The following is a 21,920-nucleotide window of genomic DNA, read 5'->3' on the forward strand; positions in this document are numbered from 1 at the left end:
AGGGTGCAATTCACTGCCACAAAGTACAGAGGAGAGCAGGCATTAACTGGGACACAGAAGAATATCCATGGGAACATGGCCGTGAAGCAATTAAACATAAATGCAACTAATCAAATTGTTGCTCACCAGAAAGAGGAAGAGTAAAGCAAGAAGAGTATTCTTGCTCTATCCTATTCCAATTCCTTAGCTACATGCTGTCTGCCATAGCTGAAGACATGGTACTGGACTTTGAGCTGATGCTGTAGACCAGCATGTTATAATCTTCACACCTCTTAGGAACAACACTGGCTTCTAGTTATTTATGGATTGCTATTTGTGAATGTAGAAGAGCAGGGAGCACAAATTTTGGGACACATGGGTATTACAGACAAAAGAAAAAGTAACAAATATTTTGACAAGATACTCACTGAAAGGGTTAAGGCCTTGTCTTTTTCCACTGGGGAAACTGCTCAGGCTACCTGTAAAATCCAAGAACCATGTTAAACGCAATAAATGTCACGGCATGACCAAGGAGCATCCCCATCATCTGCTGGCAGCAGGCAGACTCCAGGGAGCTCTTCCTTTCTGGATGTGCACACAGCAAGTCCTGCCTCTGGAAGACTCATGTGCAAGAGTCAGACCTACAAGCTCGATGCTAATCATCTGATGTTCTAGTACCCAAACATCAGGAGAACTGGAGGTTTGGCGTGGGCAAAAAGTGACTATTACAAGGTTAAAATAAAGTCTGGAAGGAAGAAAAGGAAAGGAAAGATGCAAGTAGTGAACATGAAGTTTCCCAAAACAGTCTTTGCTATGAAATGAAAGATCTGAACTCATATCTGGCGGAAGGGCAGGAACAGACTGCACAGCAATGACTGTCACAAGATAAAGGCACAGGCACCCCACACCAGATGGAGCTAACAGCAAGCACTTTTGCCTCTACAATAAACCAGTTCCCACCACCTGCTGGGTACTGACAACATAGGGACTATAGGAGCTGAGCACTTCCAAAAGTATGTTTCAGTCGCTGCTGGCTGCTAAGTAGGGATTTCAGGCAAAGGCCTTGCAAGAAGGGGGACCTCCTGCTTGTTGCCACCCCCAGTTCAGGTCAGGATGAAATCTTTGATGTGTGTGTGCAGCTGACTTAAGGTGCAAAGTAAGACATGATTTAACTTGCACCAGTAATACAGGAACTCACACCTAAAGAACATTTTGCTGTGGGAAAGAAGATGAGCAGAAATGTAGCAACAAGGTGGGAGAGCAAGGAAACTGCAGGAAGACAGATGCTGCACCCTGACAAGGAAAAGGGAGGAAGAGAAAGGCGGCAGTTGCATTTGAAATGGATCACAAAGCAAAATATTTTAGCTTTAAAAAACGTTAATAAGAGGAACTGCATAAACACAGCGAGTGAGTGATTTCAAGGTCCCTGAATGCCAGCCTCGTCTCAGCCATCTGCCCTGGCAAGATCAGAGAGACCGCCGTTAGCTTATTCCTATGCCTGCACATAAAAAGCAGGGCTCCGTAGCCAAGAGGCAGATTCTTCCAGAGCTAATTGGGACTCACCGAGGGGCCTGGCAATAAAAGCACAGTCCGCTTATGAACTGCTGCATCCTCGGGCGGCTGTTCCCCTAGAGGGTGCTGCTCAGCCGCACACAGCTCCGCTCCGTCATCACCCTTTGCCCTCAGCCTACCTGCAGCTAAGGGCCGCACTGCCAAGGGTCTGCACTCACCCCCTCGAGTAGTGAAGCTAGGACTAGTGTGCATTGCTGTGACTGAAACTGCTCGTCTTCAAAAAGATTCGGAAAACAACAGATAAGTTGATCCAAAAGGCCAGCAATGGCAGGGGGTCCCAAGACCAGGCATGGCAGACCTTTGCAGCACACTGGTAGGGCTCTGTGCTTTCTGTGGGTTTACTCCCAGACGCACTAGTGCAGGGAAACTAACAACTGCCATAAAACTGACTATCTTTCACACCAAAGGCAGAGAATACGATCTTCAGTCAGCTACTTTCAATATAGACACAGGCCAGCACGCGTAGAGAAGACAAAACACTATCAGAGTAACACTGTAATGAGCATAAAGTTGAAATGAAAGAGAGGAAGGGGTATGGCAGATGGGGACGGTGGGTAAATAGAGCATACCTGTGAAGCATTTGGGTATTGCAGGGTGATATCCCATCACTCACTAAATTTCATAATTCAAAGTATTTGCTCAGGTATGCTATTCTGGGTAATAATTCTAGCTACAGTATATTTGGCCAGATGTCTTCCAAAAAGAAAAAGCTCAAGGAAACCCCCGCAGTTTTTTATAGGTAGAAGTAATTCCTCTGATTCACTGAGCAAACCTATCACTTTTGATGGGGAAGAAACATGCTTTCAGGAATCCTATCTCATGTCAAGACAATACAAATGTTCCAACTGGTACTTATCCTCAGGATTAAAGGAGACAAACTATAGCATCCCAACTGAACCCCAAAGGGGAATATCTGAGCAAAGCAAACAAAACCAAGCACTGAATCAGCGGAGCTTGTTTACATCTCAATCTACACCTAATTTCAATTAAATATACTCTGAATTTCAGTTCAATTAACTCAGTCACTACCTAAAAGCGTTCAGCAAATAGTACCTTACAGTTTCCTCATAGCCTCTCAGACTGTCATCAGCTTCCTATTGTCATCAATTCAGAGGCTTTTCTGAGATGACCACTCCCTGCTACCTGTTCCCACACAACTGCTTGCCTAAGTAATGGGAGTTTTTCACTCCCAGAAGTCTCCCAAGCGCAAAGAAAATCAGTCACTTCTGCAGGTACTGATTAGAAGGGTCTCAAACACCACTAATTAATCAGCCATTTAGATTGTCTATTATTTTTCCTTCATTCTTTAGTAGCAGCATCCACATAATGGGTGACCACAAAGATCAAGAACCTACTGAGGAGGGGAGGACAGATATAACTCTGCATCTCAGACAGATTTGATCCTAACTGGAAAGAGCTCAAATTCATGCTTGTCAGTATGAACACTGCAGATGAATCCTCCCACATAAAGCTTCCTTTTATCCATGAGACATGTAACATTACTGATTTGTCTATGCCCTGTCCTCCCACCAAGGAACATTATTTCCATGTTTGGATGGAACTGATTCCAAAAAAACAAAACAAAACAAAAAAAACCAACCAAAACACTAACAAAAATGCAGAAGCCTTAACACTTGTTTTTCTTACCATTTCAGACTGTACAAAATTTATATTTAAGGTTTATTTTCAAAATCAGTGCAAGTGTTCAATTTGTTAGCAGGACACTCACCTGGAATGATGACCCACCTCATTCTAGTCCTTATGCTGCTGGATTCCAACCACAATTTGGAATATTTGAGGCAAGTTCACTAGTAAAGAGGTATATCAAGGGGAAGAATGACTTTCCTTGCCTTCCTCAAGCCCTTTCTCATCCAAATCCAGATCAGAAAAACCTTCCTAACAAAGATTTTGTTGAAACAAGCATTTCCATAAAAAGTTTTAGATTCATTTGACTGGCAGCTTACAACAGAAACTTCCCAACCAGTGTTTGGTTTGGACCAACAGTGACCTCAGCCGCAGCAAATGTGCAGAGACCATGGTATGGAGTAAGCAACACAGAGAAGGAATACATGGACTAGCTGGCTGATTGCATGAACTCATGCTTCGAGATACGATGACATGTAAAAAAGGGCATTACTGGCTGTTTCTTAATTTAGAGGTTCTTGTAAATAGAAGGCAGAGAAAACATTATCTACCGCCTCACAAATTCGTTACTCCTTTAGGAAAGTCCATCACAAACTTGCATATTGTGTACTCCAAGTATTCTCATTTGTTTTTTCCTACATGCTGGTGGGCTGCTCCCTGCACTGGCTCCCTCTACTGCTTGTTAGCCCTCATCATTCTGTAGCCATCCCTAGGTCCTTTCTTAAGAGTTCTCCTTCCACATAACTTACCTCTGTAACTTTGATCCTCAAGACCTATCAAACCTCTATTAGGCATGTGGAGCTATGTGACAAAACAAGGTTGGAGCTCTTTTTGCACACAATCTTGTCCTCATATAATGGGACAACCAGGAAAGGTCAGACTGTGTTCTCAACATTTGGGGAATCAGGGACTCATGGCAACATATCTCCCTTGCTGCTTGCTTTCCCCTTCACTTGAGCTCAAAAATACTCTTTTTCTTCTTTCTCTCCTTTTTTCTCCCCCTTCCATAAAAATTCTGAACAGTCAGTGGGCCAAGGCAGCAGATTCCAGAGAGTCTTATTCCAGGCCAAATAGCAATAAAACTCATTTGGCATATTCATCTAGTGGGAAGGTAATAAAATTAAGGAACAGGGCTGCTATTTTGGTATGTAATTTCTCAGTAAAGTACAAGTGACTAAGAAAAAAACTTCCACTGAGCTAGGAAATCTTGAAATTTCTCACAGTTGACAAATAATGCAATGGTCTTATTATGATAATCAAGATATACGCAAAAAAAAATACCCAGAAAAAGAAACTTCTCAACACTCAACGGTACTCATTCCCTTCTCATGCATGCTAAACCTGAAGAAAGCACTAAGGAAAAGCTAGGACTGGAAAAAGAAAGCTAGCCATCCTTCCCAACCAGCATGACAGTTATAACAACAGCTGTCCACACAACCAAAACACCTGCACAGGAAATCCATCCCTTGGAATCTCCTTGTTTACCTTCTCCTGCCAAGCAAATTTGCCCATAGTCAAGAATGACTGATAATTATTGAGTATGGGGTGAAAGGTTTCAATTCATAGAATCTCCAGAAATATCATTTTGGTCCAGGTTTCAGTAGAATGTGAGGTGAAAATGAAAGAGGAATAAAAGGAAGGGAGGTGGGCCGATTGCTCAGCCACTAAATAGGAAGAACAGCTATTCCTATGCCCTAATTCTCCCCCAGTGTTAAAATGTAATTTAACTCTGAAAAAGTCCAACAGTACAGTCCTGCACTTTCCTTCTGAGTTGTTCTCTCTGCGTCATCCTCTCTCCTGCATGCCGGATTTAGCAATGAAAATAAATATTATTTCTGTTAGTCAACAGGGCCTCCGGAGAAGGACTGGGTTTGTGCTGCCTCATACATCATCCAACCTACATGGTTGAGGCAACAGAATATTGTTAGCAGTGTATTACTCAGAGAGGTCCTGAACTGAACTGCAGTTTCTAAGGACTTCTACAGTACAAGCAGGGTTCTGAGCAAGGCTCATCTTTTTGCCCTGTATCCATTTGGTTCTTAGCACAAAAGTCTGTGATAAGGACTTTAAGACAGAGCCATAAAGATAATGAACTACAGCTGCATGGCAGAATATTAATCACTCATTTTCTCATGCAAAACGCGGCATTTTTTAATTACCTGGGATAAAACTGATTCCTGAGTTTATTCTCACAGAATGGAGAAAGAAAGCCACTTACTTCCTTCCTTGCTGACTCCCAAGCACCCCTTCAGCTCCTGAAGTGAGATAGACTTGTCCTTGTTGAGGTCACAGTAGTCAGTGAAACGTCGGGCACATTTCTTGGGCTTGGCTTTCTTCTTCACATAACGCTTGAAAGGCTTCAGCTCTCGCTTGTTGATGTCATTGCTGCTGTTGTTGTCCAGCTGGCTGAAGTACCAATGTACCACTCGCTCCTCCAGCGTGTGGCTGGGGTCTGGCTCAGAGAACCTGCTGGGGAGAAAGCAGAGGCCCCCAGCAAGTGGGCGCTCTTACCAACGCTGTCATGTGCATGGAAGAGCCACAGAGTGTGACTTGTGTAAAGCAGGACAAATACACAAATCTTACAGTCTTCTCCTTTTAGCTGAGATCTTTAGAGAGAGAGAGAGGAACTTTATCTAGAAATGCCTTTTAGCACTAACAAGTGGTGACAAGGGATTCTGGGAGTCTGATACCCTCAGCTCTGTCTCTCCTCACACCAGTTGCTGAAACTGCCTAATCCCAAAGGATTCCCCTCTGGAGGGCAAAAAGCAGTCTTCATGCTCCTTTTGACTCTTGAGCTACCAATGTGAGAGCTGTGCATGCCAGCTGCCATGGTAGTTTCTGTGATAGCAGCATCTAGGCTTCGGAAAGGGAACAAATTTATTTAATGCAAGACGCATTCATTATTTGAAAATGTCCTTGGCAAGACGAAACATTCTTGCTGTATCTATTTATATGATCTGAACACCCATGCTGTATTTGCAGCATATTTAATGCTCTTCACGTGGTTGATTTATACGCAAGAATTCCACAGCAGACAAGCACCACAAATCCATTAAAAACAATACTATGGAACTGGTAACTTCAGAGTGCTCCATTTCTTACTCATTCTCATCTTAAGCTTTGACATTATTTGGCTCACGTTTCCTTTCTGTGGACAACAACAAAAAATATCAGAGAGGAGGACAGGAGGAGGAACAGCCTCAGCTGAAGACATGTGAATAAAGAACATTGCCTTTCAATCTGAGGTCCTTACTGAAGAGGCAGTAGGTCATACTGTTTATATGGTATGAGGTGCTCTCCCAGCAGTGGGAAAGGGGTTATTCCTCGTGATACAAAGAATCAGGGAAGAAATCCTTTCTAGAGAAGACTTTTTTTTTTCCTTCTTCTCTTCTTTAAGTTCACTAAGGTAGCCTGTTCTTTCTCCAAATTATGAATGTATCATTAAAAAAATTAAAATGATGCTGAGACTTGAGCCTTTTTCCTCCCAAGCATAAAGCTTTTTAGGGCACGGAAATTAGTGGACAGGCAGTCAGACATGCTACACTGGCACTGGTTACTCTGACTTATTCCAGGAGACACATCCAGCTGCTGCCTAATTCCTTCCCCAGCGATGAGAGAGGAACAGTTGTGTGCTGCAGGCAGCCAGGTTCTGGTGTGAGTTTTGGGCATTCAAGCTAGGGAAATATGAACCCAGGTTCAGTTTTACTAAGGTGTACCTTATAAAATGCATTTTAAGACCATCATCAACCTTAATTAAGAAACTGGTGGGTTATATATTTAAATGGCCACTGAAAAATTCTTTTTTGGGGAACTAGAAGGGTAAAAACCCTTTTGACCTTCTCATATGACCCCTTCTGCCTCTACAATGCAGCTACAAAGCCTGAAAAAGAAAATCACAACCTACAGTCATGGCACATCAGTAATGTGAAACGTCGCTATCTGGGAACATCTGCACCCCTGCACCCTCCAAAATAAATTCACACACTGGAAAGAGGTAAATAACCTACACAACATATTTCACAAGGTTTTACTTGAGAATGTCTCCTCATCATTTAATTCTTAGCTGAGAAGCATCCTGGCATTCAGACACAGTGTCTGGTCAATGTACAGTGGGATAAACACTGCGTGGGAGGAAGAGGAGGTTGGGAATAAATTTGATTTAGTTTTAGGAGCCAAAACACAAGGCAAACCCCTGGAGCTACCTATGGACAAGTAGAAACTGCAAAAATCTCCCCAGGAAGCTAAGGGAGTGCCTGGATTTTTTAGAGCCCTGAAACTCAACATGAAGAACAGGATGACAGGATGACAGGAGAGAATAAAAACACATCCTGTGGCTTGTTTTTATGACATTTATAAACACAGTCATTGGCCTCTCTCCCTTTTGGAAGTGAGCTGGCTATCATTTGAAGACTTGAATGTTTCCAACAGCCACAGGGAAGAACCAGAAGTTCTGTATTGCAAGAGAGAAGCTTCTGCTTTTGCTGAGAAGAGGAATACAACCCCAACTTTTGCATGTGAGATTCCCTTGGTCCACACCTTGGCCTGCCCTTGGCTCTGACCTTTGCTTTCTGAAGACCCAGATCTCAAGCCGCAGAAATGGAGAAAAGGGAAAGAGCACCTCTAGCACTGACAGTAAGCACTGTCAGAAAGACAGGAGCACTAGCTTCTCTCTACCTGCTGAAGAGACACTCCAAAGCAGGATTTAAAAGGGTCTTTTTTTTTCTTTTTTCAGAAACACATCAATGAGGAGCTCTCCTAGTTACTAGAAGAGGCAACATGGCTTTCTCCAGCACTTCCAAAAAGAAAACCAAGGCAATCCACAGGCTAATACAAATACATTGACTCATGAGGTGACGATGTATCAGTCTTAGCCACTACAAACAAGCTGAGCATTTATACTGAAAACAGCAGCACGCTAATGGAACTAAAGGGAATTAGTTTAACTTCTGTGACTGTATGAGGAAGGAAGATAGAGCCATTACTAAGTTTTTACCACTTCCTGCTGGCTGGCCTAAAAGTACTGCAGTTCCTGAGCTGGTTGCCTGCCCTTTCTGATGATAATCCAGAATCCCAGAACAGGGAGGACTTTGAATATCCACATCACCTCAGTGCAGCCATACCTTCCCTGTGCATCGTGCAATTACATGATAGACTGAGAATGCTGAGGTTACAACATTCATCTAAATATCTTGACTTTCAAAACTGTCCATGCAAGACACTTACTTTCCATCTATGAAACATGAGTTGAAGCAACTTCACAGCATTGCTAAACCACTTAGTTTTGACGATGTGCCATGACAACAACCATACATGCTGGGTCAGCTGAAATGTATCTGAGCTCTCTAACTGTTCTGCCAGTGCAGAGTTTGAAGTAGTGTTCTTGGGGAATTTTATTCTATTGCCTCTCCTTTGTTGTTGCAAGAGAAGTGCATCAGTCCTCAGATGCTAAGCTAATTTGCTGAGCTGCTTCTCCACTGCACATTTTCAACTTACAATAAAACATCTCTTACTCCAACACCAGTCACGTGAAAAATCTGAACCTGTCTCTTGCTGCAGTATGATAACAATTTCTCAGGCTTCTCGTGCAAACTACATAAAAGCCAGCAAGTTTAGCTCCATTATGCAGCATAAGTCCACCAAGAGCCCAACAGAGAAGAGAAGAATAGTTTTGTCTAAGTAATCTTTTGCTCCTCTTCATGTATAATGTGCTATCAGTTCCCTCATGGGAAGCTCTTTACTTATCTCTTCACTGGCTAATGCCTGAAGACACCTGGGTTAATGCTCCATTACTTTTAACAAGGCTATTTTTCCAGCCGAGACACACTTCCAGGGAACATCATCATATCATCTGGTCTAACTGGGCTATGGAGAGAAAGCAAAGAGTCTATGAATAAATATGGACACGTGCTTCTTGCAGCTGCACTAAATTCTGGAGCAGAGAGGGAAGAATATGCCAAAATACCACCTAGACAGCTTGAACACGCTCTCTGCAAGCAGCCTATAATGCCTTCCAGCCCTAGCAAGAAAGAAGGAATTAACTGCACAGGAAAGAAGAGGAGGTATCTAGCTTAAAATACAGGAGAGCAAGGTCAGACAGTGCACACATACCGAAACATGTACAGTGTGCAATCACATTCTCCTCCACTGGGCTGTACTCTCAAAGGGTAATAGGCTCAACTACATTTTACTGAGTAAAACGAAGTCCCTTCCTTTCAAAGTCAATCCTTTGCTTCCTGCACACTTGCAGCCCCACTGCATCCCACTGCACAGACTCTCTATACTACTGCAGTGACAGAAAATCTGCGAACACAAAATATTTCTCTGGGAGAAAGCAAGGTTGCAAGCTCTGAAGTACCCAGCAGATGATCACCTGTTTGAAGGTTTTTCCAAAATCTGTTACTTTCTGATACAAACTTTAACTGGCAACAATAGCAGCTGAGGCAGGAGGAGGGAAGGGGATTAAGACCAGGTTAACATCCCTAACTCCAGACTGAAAATGGGGGCTATAAACCAGTGGGAGCTAATTCCAGGATGGAAGTGCACTGATGAACAAGAAACTACTAGCAGAAGCAACAGAGCAGAAAAAAAGCCCAGCTTCCACTCCCACTCGCTTGTAGTCAGGTTATCTACAGTATTTAAACCTGCAAGTTTCTAAGTCTCAACGTTATTTTGCAAGCATTTAAGCCTTGCTTGGTGCTGTTGCTGAATGAAGGAGGGATGCAAAGAAATATCAGGACTGACCTTGCCAGTCAATGCCCAGGAGAGCACTAATGATGCCCACCAAGGTGCCCAGGGGAAGTGATGATGGAAAGCGGCAACAGTTTTAACAGACCAAGTAAAATTCATGATTCTTCTTGCCTGCTCTGCTTCCACTTAGTCTCCTTTTGTCATTCCTTGAGGTTGTCTATTGTAAAGCTAAAAGCACTAACTGTGGAACATGGCTCGAATCAAAGAGGATTACTCTAATGAAATTGTAAGAAGGATTGTGTATTTGTTTTCTTATTCTCCTTTTCCCATAGGGAAAGAGTCAAGAAGCTAACAAAAAAAAAAAAAAAAGCTGTGTTCAGACTAAACAAAAGGTTACTGCGCAGTCCAAATTCATTACAAGGAATGCATAATTCCTCTACAGCTAAAACTGAAGCTATCTTCTCATTACAGACCCAGTTTCTTTCTCTCCTCCCTCCGGCTAAGTTGTGTATGAAACATTCTGAACACAACTTTTCTGAAGACTGAGGGATAAATCATTTAGGAGGTTTAAAAATCAACTCCCTTCATTCCTCATTGACTTTTTAAAAGATCCTCCTATTACACGATCTCTTTCATATCTTTAATTAGGCTAGAATTTCCATAGAAGCATAAAGAGAGTTCAGTATCCAACTTCAATTGAATTGCAATAGGAGCTGGGCATTAACTTCCCCATACTGTTTGAAAGTGTCAATCTTTATTAAAACATGGCTCAACTTCAGAACACCCTGGAGATGTGCTGAGCTTTACTTGCCTGCTTCCAACTGCTCAACTACAGCATGAAAGGGAACCTTGGGGGCAATTTTCTGAAGTACCTTTTAGGGCTATTACATGGGAAATAATTGGCAGCTTACAATGAAGGCACACAACTGCTGAGTTACATGATAAGGATAGCTGTCAGAAGCTGCTCTTTTAACCCAAAACTCCACAGGGCATTCATATTTTTCCTGATGGTGTAACAACTTACAGTGAGAACATTTTGGCAATTAAAATTTATTCCCAAATTGGCAAAGACTAAAGATAGTTTCTTAGATTGGGTAGAGAGAAGCTGGGATCTCCTTTGACCTATTGTAGTTTAGGCCCCCATGTGATAGGAATATGTCTGACTTACAAAATAGAATAAAATGCACTAAAGTGAACTTGGGTTTTTTTTTGTTGTTGTTCGTTTTTTGTTTTTTTTTTTAACAAAAAATGCTGCTTCTATTATATAGGATTTATGCAGGATACAAAACACTGTTTAATAAACCTATTTCCTACAAGAGTTCCCTTAATTAATTTGAAAACATACAGTAACAAGATGTGCCTTGGAGTTTATGTAATAAACTTAAGAATGAATTTTACCAGAGATTTTCTGTTTCAAAAGTTTAAATGAAGTCTATTTGGCTATTTTGCTGTAATACAAACCAGGGCCATGACGAAGGGAAGTTCTCTTCTCATTTACATTATTGTAAAGCAAGAGTAACTCAATTAAAATCAATAGCTTTGAACTTGCTTAAACGAGACAAGACCTATAAGGGATTACAAGGTTGTTTTAAGCATGCCCAATTAAAAAAAAAAAAAAAAAAAAAAAAAAAAAAAGTCTTATCAGGTTTTACTTACATTGCCTGAAGCAACAAACAAGTTGTACTGCATCACTTTGCTGCTACTAGATGTTTTGGTGTGTGTCAAGTGTAAAGCAAGCAGATCAGCACAGCCTTATGTAGACTTTAAATGCAGATCTCCAGCATTTTTTCTCCTTACATTTTTCCTTTCCCTCCAAAGAAAAATTAATAACACATTCATTGCAAAGCCATAGAAAACTTTGCAGCATACAAAGGCAAAGTCTTGAAGACACTCAGCAAATGCAGGCAGTTTTCACTCCACATATTCAGGCTCAGGCTGAAAGCTGCAAAGTCAGCTAATCCAATCTCCTGTACATCACACGCACAGACTGTGAATCAATTTACTTTTAAGACCAGAACTTCGATTTGACTAAAGTATTTGTGAAAGGTATCAAGCCCAAAAAGAAAGCCTTACAGAGTGGGAATCCATCACCACCCTCATTAGTTCGTTCTGCCTTACAAACAGCTTTGCTTTAAAGAAATGTTGATCACAAGTTGGTTTATATTCAGCTGATCATGTTCTTCCCTGTTAGACTAAAGAGCCTGCAGAGTTTGTGTCCCTATGGACTCGCTCAGATTATAAGTAATCGTCTTTCAATCCTTTTTTCTTTCTTCTAACATCCCATGGAAGCCTGAACTCCTTAAGACTCTCACTCTTAGGTCTTTTTCAGCCCTTAAAAACTTTGGCGAGGCTCTTCTCTGTGTTGTTCCCTGTTTTAATGTTTGATACCAAAGGTGTACATTGTTTGACAGTTCCATCTCCCTGCTGTCACAGAGAAATGGAAATAACTCCTCTCCGCTAAAACTGCCTCTTGTTGATAAATACTCGCTTTTTGCCACAGTCCCACACTGAAATCTTGTATCCACAGCTCAATCCATTTCAGTAACTTTCTGTTTTGGGTACTGCTCCCTTTCTGCCCCTGCTCTGGAAGCAAGGCCTTACATCCAGTCCACATACACCCAGAATGCTCACACTTAGAACTCACTAGACAATACACGGGGCCAAATGATGAGGGGAAAACAGCTTGCGTGTATCGAGTTTGCCTGTCCTCTGTGACTTCTAAGCTTACAATAAACTATTTTCATTATTGGCTTCATTTGTTCAGCCTCTAAAAGGGTCCAAAAATGGTGAACACTTCAAAGAAAGAGGTAGGTTACAGAGGAAGCCAGTGTGTGTTTAAGTGCAGCACTTCCCTTCCACTGTTATCATAAAGACGGAGAAGATCCTGCAATAACAGAAACTTGCCTCACAAACGTAAGTGTCTCTGCTGACATTAAGCTAAACCAGATCTTGAGCTTTTCTTTCCAATATCACCTTCTCAACAAACCTGGGTGAAGGAGGTACAGGATAAGCACTGTTGTAAATTAAGTATAATGTCAGTTGTTAAGGCTGGAAAAGAGTTCATTAGCCCCATAAATAAAATATTCATGAAAAAGAGCTTTCACTTCTAATGCCAGAGTGAAGTCAGGTCACCCAGCAGAATTTCAGATGTTCCTGAAGAGAGGACTCTAGGCATTTTCCCCTCTGGGAAACTTGGAAAGCAGAACTCATTGCACAGAGACTGCTTCCTGGCTTCTCAGCTCTGCAAACTCATACCAAATGAAAGCTGTACTGATTGAATTGCTAAATTCCTTGAAATTGTTTTTTGTTTTTTTCTTTTCTTTTCCAAAATAAATGGTTCCATAGTGGCACATGGATGGAAAAGCTTGATGTAGGCTCTTTGGGGTATGCACTTACCCTAACTGATCCATGCGGAAGTTTATGCCAGAGCAATTTCCTGAATTTAATCACAGCTGTGAGCAGGCAGAATATTTGGGTGGCAGCAGCCTTTCGCCTTACAAAGGACAGACTGCTAAAAGATTTTTTTTTCCCCCCTTTCAACTGGGCTGCTGACACTGCAGCTGAAAATAAATCAATGTGGCGACTGTGAAGAGCCGGGCAGTGAAAAATTCTGCCAGAAAGGCTTCTATTCAAAGCTGAGAAATACACAAAACTTGGGGAACGTTAGGAAGAAAGCCTGCTGGGTTTATGGAAGAGCAGTGGGGACATATATGTCTCTGGTCTCTACAATATTGGTTTATATTAAGCTTTATTTTAAGAGTGATGATTACACTGGCTGGGTTTCAGCTTCTGTGCCAAAGATGCCAAATAAATATCAAATACTCTCCAGGGCTTCCTGCCACCCCCACCCACAGCATTTGAACCATGCAAATTACACAGAATTGACACTGGAATACTTATGGCTGGGAGAGAACAACGTATTTCCCATCCTTGGGGCATTTTTCATCCTGTTTATATGAGTACAGACATGCTAGGCATATACTGCTAATTCAAAGGGTTACAGACTATCCCATGTGCAGGCATTCAGCAACCGGCCTCATTTGCAAGGTCCAAACACAAAGTTAAAAACATATGGACTCACAAGCAATCCATCCAGCAACCAAGAGGCACAAAGGTGCCACCCAGGAAGTTTTTGTCTTTAGAATTTAAAGATGGTATTGCTTCCTCATGCATTTTGAAAGAGGGAAGCAGGGTATCAACATTACATGCTGGAAGCAACATGCACAAAGGTACCTCCATCTCTACATCTGCATTAATGCGAGCACATTATTTGCTGTGGCATCCCTGCCTGGTAGGCTAGCACTGTCCACTTTTATAGTCAGAACCATAGAAGCCTTGCCTAGTCACGGCCACACAGTAATTTTTTAAAACTCAACAAAGTCCATCCCCAGTGGCCTGTTCTGCCTGGCGCTTTGCAGCACCGCAGCTGCTGCACTAAGAAGATTTCCTATCATCAAACAGGAGGGGGAGACAAGATCTCAGCTTTTCCCCAGCTCCCCAGAAAAGCACACTTCTGCCCACCTCTTTCAACAGGCCTGACCTGCTGCTCCTTCCAAGAGGGATGAGGAGGCAGCTGGTCAGAGGGGAGGGTCATGAAAAACAGCTTCTCTCCTCATCCACAGGCTGGCTTCAGCCCCACAGCAAAACCACAGCACTTGTGCTGCCAAGAATTCCGTTCACATTCTTCACTCCCTGTGGTAGCCACTAGGCCACAAGGTCTCCTTCAATCCATTTGCATTTTATTAGGTCTTTTCATAGACAGGGGACAAAAGAACAAGACACTTCCTCCCACTGAGCTCTCATTTCACACTTCAAATGGGCTATACTAACCTTTATGGTGGAACAGCTGCCAGGGAGGAGGGGTGGGAGCAGGCATGCCAGACTACAACGACAAGACAGAGCAGCCTCTGATGGTACAGCACTAGCTCCTCTCCCAGCAATGCAGATGAACGGGAATCAGCTCAGAGCACCACTCTTCCTCCCACCCCCACCTCACAGGCATCCAGAGCAATCACCTTGGTGGGTTCAGCTCAAGTGCTTTCCAGACTCACCTCCCACCTCCAGTAGGTGCTGCTGAGTTAATAGCCTGTACCATGTCTGTAGTGAGAGCATCGAGTAAGCTGGTGATAAATTCGACCTTCTTCCCATCTGGGCAACCTGCAAAAAGAAAAGAGGGGGTTTAATGCAAGAACACACAAGAACATAGCAAGGACCAGTCAGAACCTCCTTTGTTTGTAACATTGTAGACATCATTGCAGGAAAGGCAGAAGAATTCCTCAGTGGGTTCCTCTGCATGGCAATTTGTCCTGCAGCTTTGTCCAGCACACACACAGTCACCAACAATATCTGGCAGGAAGATCATGTGGTTGGTTTTACAGCCTCTCCTCCCAGTTCCCTACCAGCATAACCACAGGGATGTGCTGGAAGTGCCTGGCAGACAGAGTTCCCATGGTAACACTTGTACAGGAGTTTAAAAAATAATTCATTACCTCCCGGGTCATCTTCCTCCAAAAATACGGCTGTTCTGAGGCTCTAGCTGACAGCTTAAAGCTTCTTAAAGCAAGGGCCAAAGTGAGCGCTGCTGTTCTTACCTCCCTCTCCAGGCACAGAGTACTGCCTGCCAGGAGCTACCACAATAGTTCAGTTCTTTGCCTGTCCAGACTGCACTGGAAATATGTCTGACCAAGTGATCACATGGCAAGAGCCTCCAGTCACTGCTGATTTGGGCAGGAATTGGACGAAATGGACGGTAGACAAGCTTGGTAACTATTTCCATGACTTAGTCCTGAGACCATTCAGTTACTCACCATTATAACTACAGAACGATGGAGTCTCTGTCAGTCTTAAAACAGAACTGAATCTCTGCCTCCTTACCTTTATGAGGCAAACTATGCAGCCACTGTCCAAAACCTACCACCTACCATTCCACTGTTTTCTACAACACGACACTGAAGCCATCACCACCTTCCTTACTCTTCCCCAAAACCTCTGTTCACTACCAATTATCCATGTAGAAGAGCAGTACCAGAAAACAGTATTGCCTCAGTAGCAAATAGCAGTGTCAACACTTTCTGCTTCTCCTAGTCAAGCAGAGAAGCATGTGTACCCCAAACATAGCAGCAGAAACCTAATGTAATCTCTTGACAACTGAAAGCAGCTTGCAAATTGATCTGACAAAACTCCCTCCTTTGCAGCATTACTGGCTCTGTTTTCTGCAATAGCCAACCAACAGTCCCTAGCCTGTCTCTATATTACGCATATCACACACACACACACCCCTCAGCACTTGTTTGGCACACGGTCCAGAAAATGTCAGCATTGTAATGGGTAAGCTGCTATGGCAGTCAGAGGAGACCACTCACTTAAAGGAGCTTTTTGTTGCAGTAATGAGAAGGTTGAAAAACCATTTGCTAGAAGTCATCTCCCTGGGGCCTCAGCATCTCACCGTCTGCAGGAATTAGCAGCTTGCCATTTGCTATGTGCAAGCAACACGTTCCTTCCTTCTTTCTTCTGGCTCTCGTGGGAGCAGCATGACACAGTTTGTGAAGAGGGTATGCGTAGGTATGCACAGATTCATACTCTTGTCTCTCCCAGCTTGGCCTGTGCAGGATCACACAGGAGAAGGATGCTACTGCCTGAAGCACTGAAGGTTTGGAGGATAGGCAAGACTCTAGAAAAGGGGTAAGTAAGTAAGGGACCTTCATTGGAGAGGTGAAGGCAAATGGAAAGATGTCTCAAATGAAAGTAGAGATTTTTCTAAAAGCTCAGTTCCAGTAAGAAAGATAAAAGGTAAGAGAAAACATCTTTTCTCATTCCCTGTAGTTCTGACTCACCAGTGAATTTTGATATACAAGAGTAGCTAATCAAACAAACCTCAAGTCTGCATCAAAAGACCATGGAGCAGACAAATCAGGATATGTGACTCCCCTGCTCCATCTCCTACTCTCTTCATAGACAAGGGTATTTCTAGCAACAGGAACCATCACAGATAGGAACCACACATCCAAACAGAGCTGAAAGTTCACTAAGGTACAAAGAAGTGGCCTGAGCTGAGAGGAGAACTCTCCTGGAGTCTGATGCTACAGAGCATCCTACATACGTTCTCTTGGGCCTCATGTAGCTCCTATCCCCTCATCTACTTGAAGCTGTAGTGCAGAAGAAGGAAGAAGAAACCATTCTGTCTTCCTGAGAGATCAGAAAGAAACTCTAAGGAGTCCAAAGGCAAAGGGTTTTCTCTGAGTTCTGCAGAGACAGAGAATAAATGCAGGAAGCAGCAGAAAAGCAAAGGGAAAATAGGAGGGAGAAGAAAGGAAGTCAGGTTGTTCTGTTCTACAATGATTTCCCATGGAAATGAGCCTTAATGCAATCATTTAGCTGATTCACTAAATGGGGTGATCTCTCACACCTCAAAGTAATACTTGAACCAATTGGCCAATTTCATTCAAATGTAAGAGGAAGGCAGATAAGAAATTTTTACATGTCTTGTAAAAATAAGCAGCTGCGTAGTAGAGAGCTGTGCTGGGGGCAGAGCTGCTAAGAAGAGAGCTACGGAGCCCAACGTCAGGAGCTGGCAGGAGAATCAAGAGATGCAGAAGGCAAATCTCATTTTCTTTGCTAACTTGTTCACAGAAAACTCACTTCATGTTAGCCCTAGGAAGGGCCAGAAAAAAGTGAAGCAGATTCATTGCTACCAGCTTTTTCTGTGGAGTTTCTGGTCTCTACTGCTCCCTCACTGTAGAAAGGACTGGCTGTAGCTTCTTTTTTTGGGAGTCTTTCCCCTCTCAGAAGAGCAATGGCTGATCTCTCAGTGAAGGCCCTTCCCTCTGCACCTTACAAAGGCAGAGGGAAGTTAAAAACAGAGCATGTGTGCATGATATTTTTTAACAGTTGCTCAGACACCTATTCCCAGCACCTCTTCCTAGCAGTAACAAAGCAAACAAATAGGAAATTATGGCTTGTCATGTTGTTAAGAGGGGAAAGGAACAGAAAACAACCAGCAATGGGAGATAAAGTGGGTCTCAGGTAGAAAGGGAGGAATCCAGTCCAGCCAAGTAAGCAGCATGAGATAAGTGACCTTAGTGCACCAGGAATACAGTCCTGCAGTGCCAGGGAGCCAGTTGATCCACTGACAATTATCATCATTGCTCATCAGACCATCAAGCTACTAAAAAGCCCTGCTATATGGGAAGGATCCTGTCCTGGCCAAGCTTTGAAGAAAGGTTTTGAATGCTGAGCCCATTCTTCAGCCAGGGTACATGCAGGCACCCAGTTTTTTTTTCCCAGCAATTCTATCTCAGCCATGTTTCCAAAGAAAGGCAGACAGGCAATAAAGCAGCCTCCCAGGCTCTTCCAGTTACCCAAAATAACAGAATAAAACCCTCGGTAAAATAAGCATAGTTGAGGAAAATCCCCTCAACAACATTGTAGGCCTCTTGAGAGTCCCAAGGTGAGATAAGCAAAGATGGGCTCTCTTTACCAACCTGGAAGTTCTCTGTCCTTGAACGGATCATCAATCTCTGTACTCTTCGATCTGGCATCACTTTCACATACTGGAGTCTCATAGCTGGAAAAGAATAGAAGATGCTAAACTATGTGATATGGCTTCAGTGTCATCAGATAGTTGCTAAGGGGTCATCTTATCTGCTCACAACAGGGGAAAAAATAAACCTGCAGCAGAAACACTATTCTCAGTCATGTGTCTGCTTATGGACAGCCAGCAGCAGCAGTAGCAAGTAGAGAGAGGAGTGGGAACATGCTGTGAAACCCAGGAGCAGCTTAAACCCACAGACAGCAAAAGGCCCTCTTCCAACTCTTGTGGGTGCAGATTGAGCTTTTTTTCAAAACTGCCCATGTTCTGCAAGATCACTGTGCTGTGCAGTTTTAAATTCCCGACCCTACTGGACTGTTTTGGTAGCTTTCCAGAACCACAATTTGTTTCCGGTTCCCAAATGATAAAATATTCCAAAGGTAATTTTAAGATCCAAGGCAGCTGAAAAGCTAAATTTACCTTTTGCTTAAAATCTATCAATGTGCAACTGGGAAATGCTCTAAGTCTGTTCTGGCCAGAATCTAAGTGGCTGCAGGATGGAAACATAAAGCAGAGGATAACTCAACACAGACACTTCTGTTTCTACCCCTCATAACACGGGCCTGTATTTTGAGCAAAGGACTGGTGCCTGCTACCACCAGAAAGCTGCATGCCAGAAAAAAAAAAAAAAAAAAAAAAAAAAAAAAAAAAAAAAAAAGGCAGTTTTATATAATAGTTCTTTGAGAGAAAAGCAGTTAGTGTGTATCAACTCCTACAGAGGACACTCAATATGGTACATCACATCGCTAGCTCTAGGGAAGGTAGCTCAGAGCACACTGCCCAAGAAGTACTAACTTATCTGGTACAGCAATACTATTTTTCATGGCTCATCTCCCCCAGGCAGGGATCCCACCAGGCTTACAGCTCTTACCGAGTGGAAGTACCGGGCAGGGGGCGTCCAGTGTCCACCAGGACGCACCAGCAGTACCCGGTGGACTGATGACATTGCACTGGTTTGTAGAGCCCTCCTGGAGCACACTCGGGGATGACGATGCCCTCGCGAGGGTTCTGCCTGGCCTCCTCCAGGGCACTCTGTCTTTCCTGGTCGCAGGAGTGAACTTTCTCTGGAAGACAGGAAGGAGATGGAGGTGTATAGTGAAAAAACGCCAAATAAAGATCACCTTCCTCAGCTCAGCAGGTCAGGAGTATCCTCCACAGCAGACGTTAGTGTGCTTTCTGCCCAATAAACACCAGTATGCCTACACCGTAGATAATGAAAGATTTCAGGGCTGAGAACTTCATACAATCAGAGACTATGTTACAAGATTATGGATTCTAGAGGCTGTTTGATGCATGTCCAGCAAATCAGGAAGAGCAAGAAATTGCAGCCCCTGGGTAAGGTTTTTGCAGGTGATATTTTTGCATGCTTGGAGGTCCTCACTTATGACTCATGGCTTTCAGTTACACAAAGGTGCCAATAGCCAAGCTCTGCTCCCACCACCTATTTATCCAAAATGCAGTGCATTCTTCTGTCTCATTTAGCATCCTTGAAGGCTGTTAAATAAGATAGGGCTGCATGTGCCCAAGAGAAGAAGGAAGTTATATTTTAACATCACTTTATCAAGTACATGGGATAATATTTCACAGAACATTATAATCTGTTCATCTCAGCAGCCAGAAGCTCTCAATAAGAAATCTGCAAACATTCTGGTCTTTTAAGGAGAAGGAAAAGAACTTCACCTTTGGAAAGCAGGGAAGATATCAGAGAGAGGAAAAAAACATGCATATAGGAGAAAGAAGTCAATGCTTATGACCACAGGATTAAAACACATGAAATCTAGGGTAAAAAAAGAAAAGGGCAAAGGACAAAGGGCGAAGGGAAAAGAAGAAGAAGAAGAAAAAGAAGAAGAAAAAGAAAAGAAGAAAAAGAAGAAGAAGAAGAAGAAGAAGAAGAAGAAGAAAAAGAAGAAGAAAAAGAAGAAGAAAAAGAAGAAGAAAAAGAAGAAAAAGAAGAAGAAAAAGAAGAAGAAAAAGAAAAAGAAGAAGAAAAAGAAGAAGAAGAAGAAGAAGAAGAAGAAGAAGAAGAAGAAGAAGAAGAAAAAGAAGAAGAAAAAGAAGAAGAAAAAGAAAAAGAAAAAGAAAAAGAAAAAGAAAAAGAAAAAGAAAAAGAAAAAGAAAAAGAAAAAGAAAAAGAAAAAGAAAAAGAAAAAGAAAAAGAAAAAGAAAAAGAAAAAGAAAAAGAAAAAGAAAAAGAAAAAGAAAAAGAAAAAGAAAAAGAAAAAGAAAAAGAAAAAGAAAAAGAAAAAGAAAAAGAAAAAGAAAAAGAAAAAGAAAAAGAAAAAGAAAAAGAAAAGGAAAAAGAAAAAGAAAAAGAAAAAGACAAAGAAAAAGACAAAGAAAAAGACAACCGCTGACTTTAATCATTAAGAGAGTGATGAAAGCCAGAAGTGGTAACAGTTCTATCCTTCCCTAGCTTTCTTCTTCTCTTCTGGTTTATTCTGGTTTTTGTTGTTGTTTGTTTGTTTTTAATTTGAAATAAGCCAACGCCAGGAGCTATCTCCTGCTCTCAATACACAAAATGCTTCAGCACTGCCAGGCAGTGATGCCAGGGGTTCATTCCAAACCTGCAGTTGTTCCTCTGCATTACCTAAGCATCCTACCCCAGGATAGGCTGAGCACAGACCCAGCAACACTACTGTCTCTCTGTATTTTGCCTGCCTGTCTGCACTCCCTCAGCTTCATCTTATATCTTGGCCACAAACACCAGGACAGGCAGCAGGTGTCACACACAAATGGCAGCAGTTCTGCACAGCACCGACTGAGCGCACCGTGATCTGGGTACCAGACTGAACTGTAGCAGCTAATACAAGGAGTCTCAAAGACCCAGAGTGGTCTCCCTCTCTCCTCAGTCTGTCAGGAATATAAAGGGCACCTCAGCTCTGTCACACACAGATCCGTACAACCTGAAACACAGACTAAAAACTTCTAAGTGTTGGCAAGTCTGACTCAAGCAGAGAGAAACTTGATCAGGAAGGAGCAGGAGGGGGATAAAGTCAACAAATACTGAAAGGGAGCTCAAGCCTCAGCTGATATTTAAGCTGACTTCGTTTTGCTGACAGATTTCACATCTGAAAAAAAGGCCCCGTGACTGTTCCCAGGCTGTGCCTGGACAGAGAACGCATTGAGCAGAGGGCTGCAGGCTCCCCAGCAAAGCACTCAGAGCACAGGGCCCCGCGTCTGCGGGCTGCCTGACGGCAATTTGCACCTCAGTTTGCTGCTGAGGAGGAGTGTTCACTCTGACTGTCATCGTTTTGTGTAATAAGCAGAACAAAACAAAAACACCTCCTACTGAATAGATCCAGATTCCAGGAATTCTTCTATCTAAATCCCAAAACTTCTTGAGAGCACGCATTGAAACTAAGATCTCTCAAGCCCTTTGAGTCTTGCACAACTAGCGCTAAAAATGGTTTTGGATAAAAATATCAACGTTTTGTGTGTATGTGTTGGGACA

The 21,920-nt window shown here is 42.7% G+C and overlaps 1 protein-coding gene across 1 annotated transcript in view; it reads right to left on the minus strand.

Moving 5' to 3' along the window:
* Window positions 1-309: 309 nt before the first annotated feature.
* The window catches only part of SMOC1 (SPARC related modular calcium binding 1), a gene marked incomplete at both ends in the record, with an annotated part of 120,045 nt that continues 98,434 nt past the window's right edge, over window positions 310-21,920 (minus strand). Inside the window, 5 exons of the mRNA XM_079537449.1 lie at window positions 310-458; window positions 5,414-5,661; window positions 14,934-15,039; window positions 18,363-18,445; window positions 19,341-19,533. Coding sequence (XP_079393575.1) covers window positions 310-458; window positions 5,414-5,661; window positions 14,934-15,039; window positions 18,363-18,445; window positions 19,341-19,533 — 779 coding nt within the window. The remainder of the gene's footprint in view (window positions 459-5,413; window positions 5,662-14,933; window positions 15,040-18,362; window positions 18,446-19,340; window positions 19,534-21,920) is intronic.

Source organism: Tetrao urogallus (genome assembly GCF_951394365.1).
Source record: "Tetrao urogallus genome assembly, chromosome: 6".
Taxonomy (NCBI): Eukaryota; Metazoa; Chordata; class Aves; order Galliformes; family Phasianidae; genus Tetrao; species Tetrao urogallus.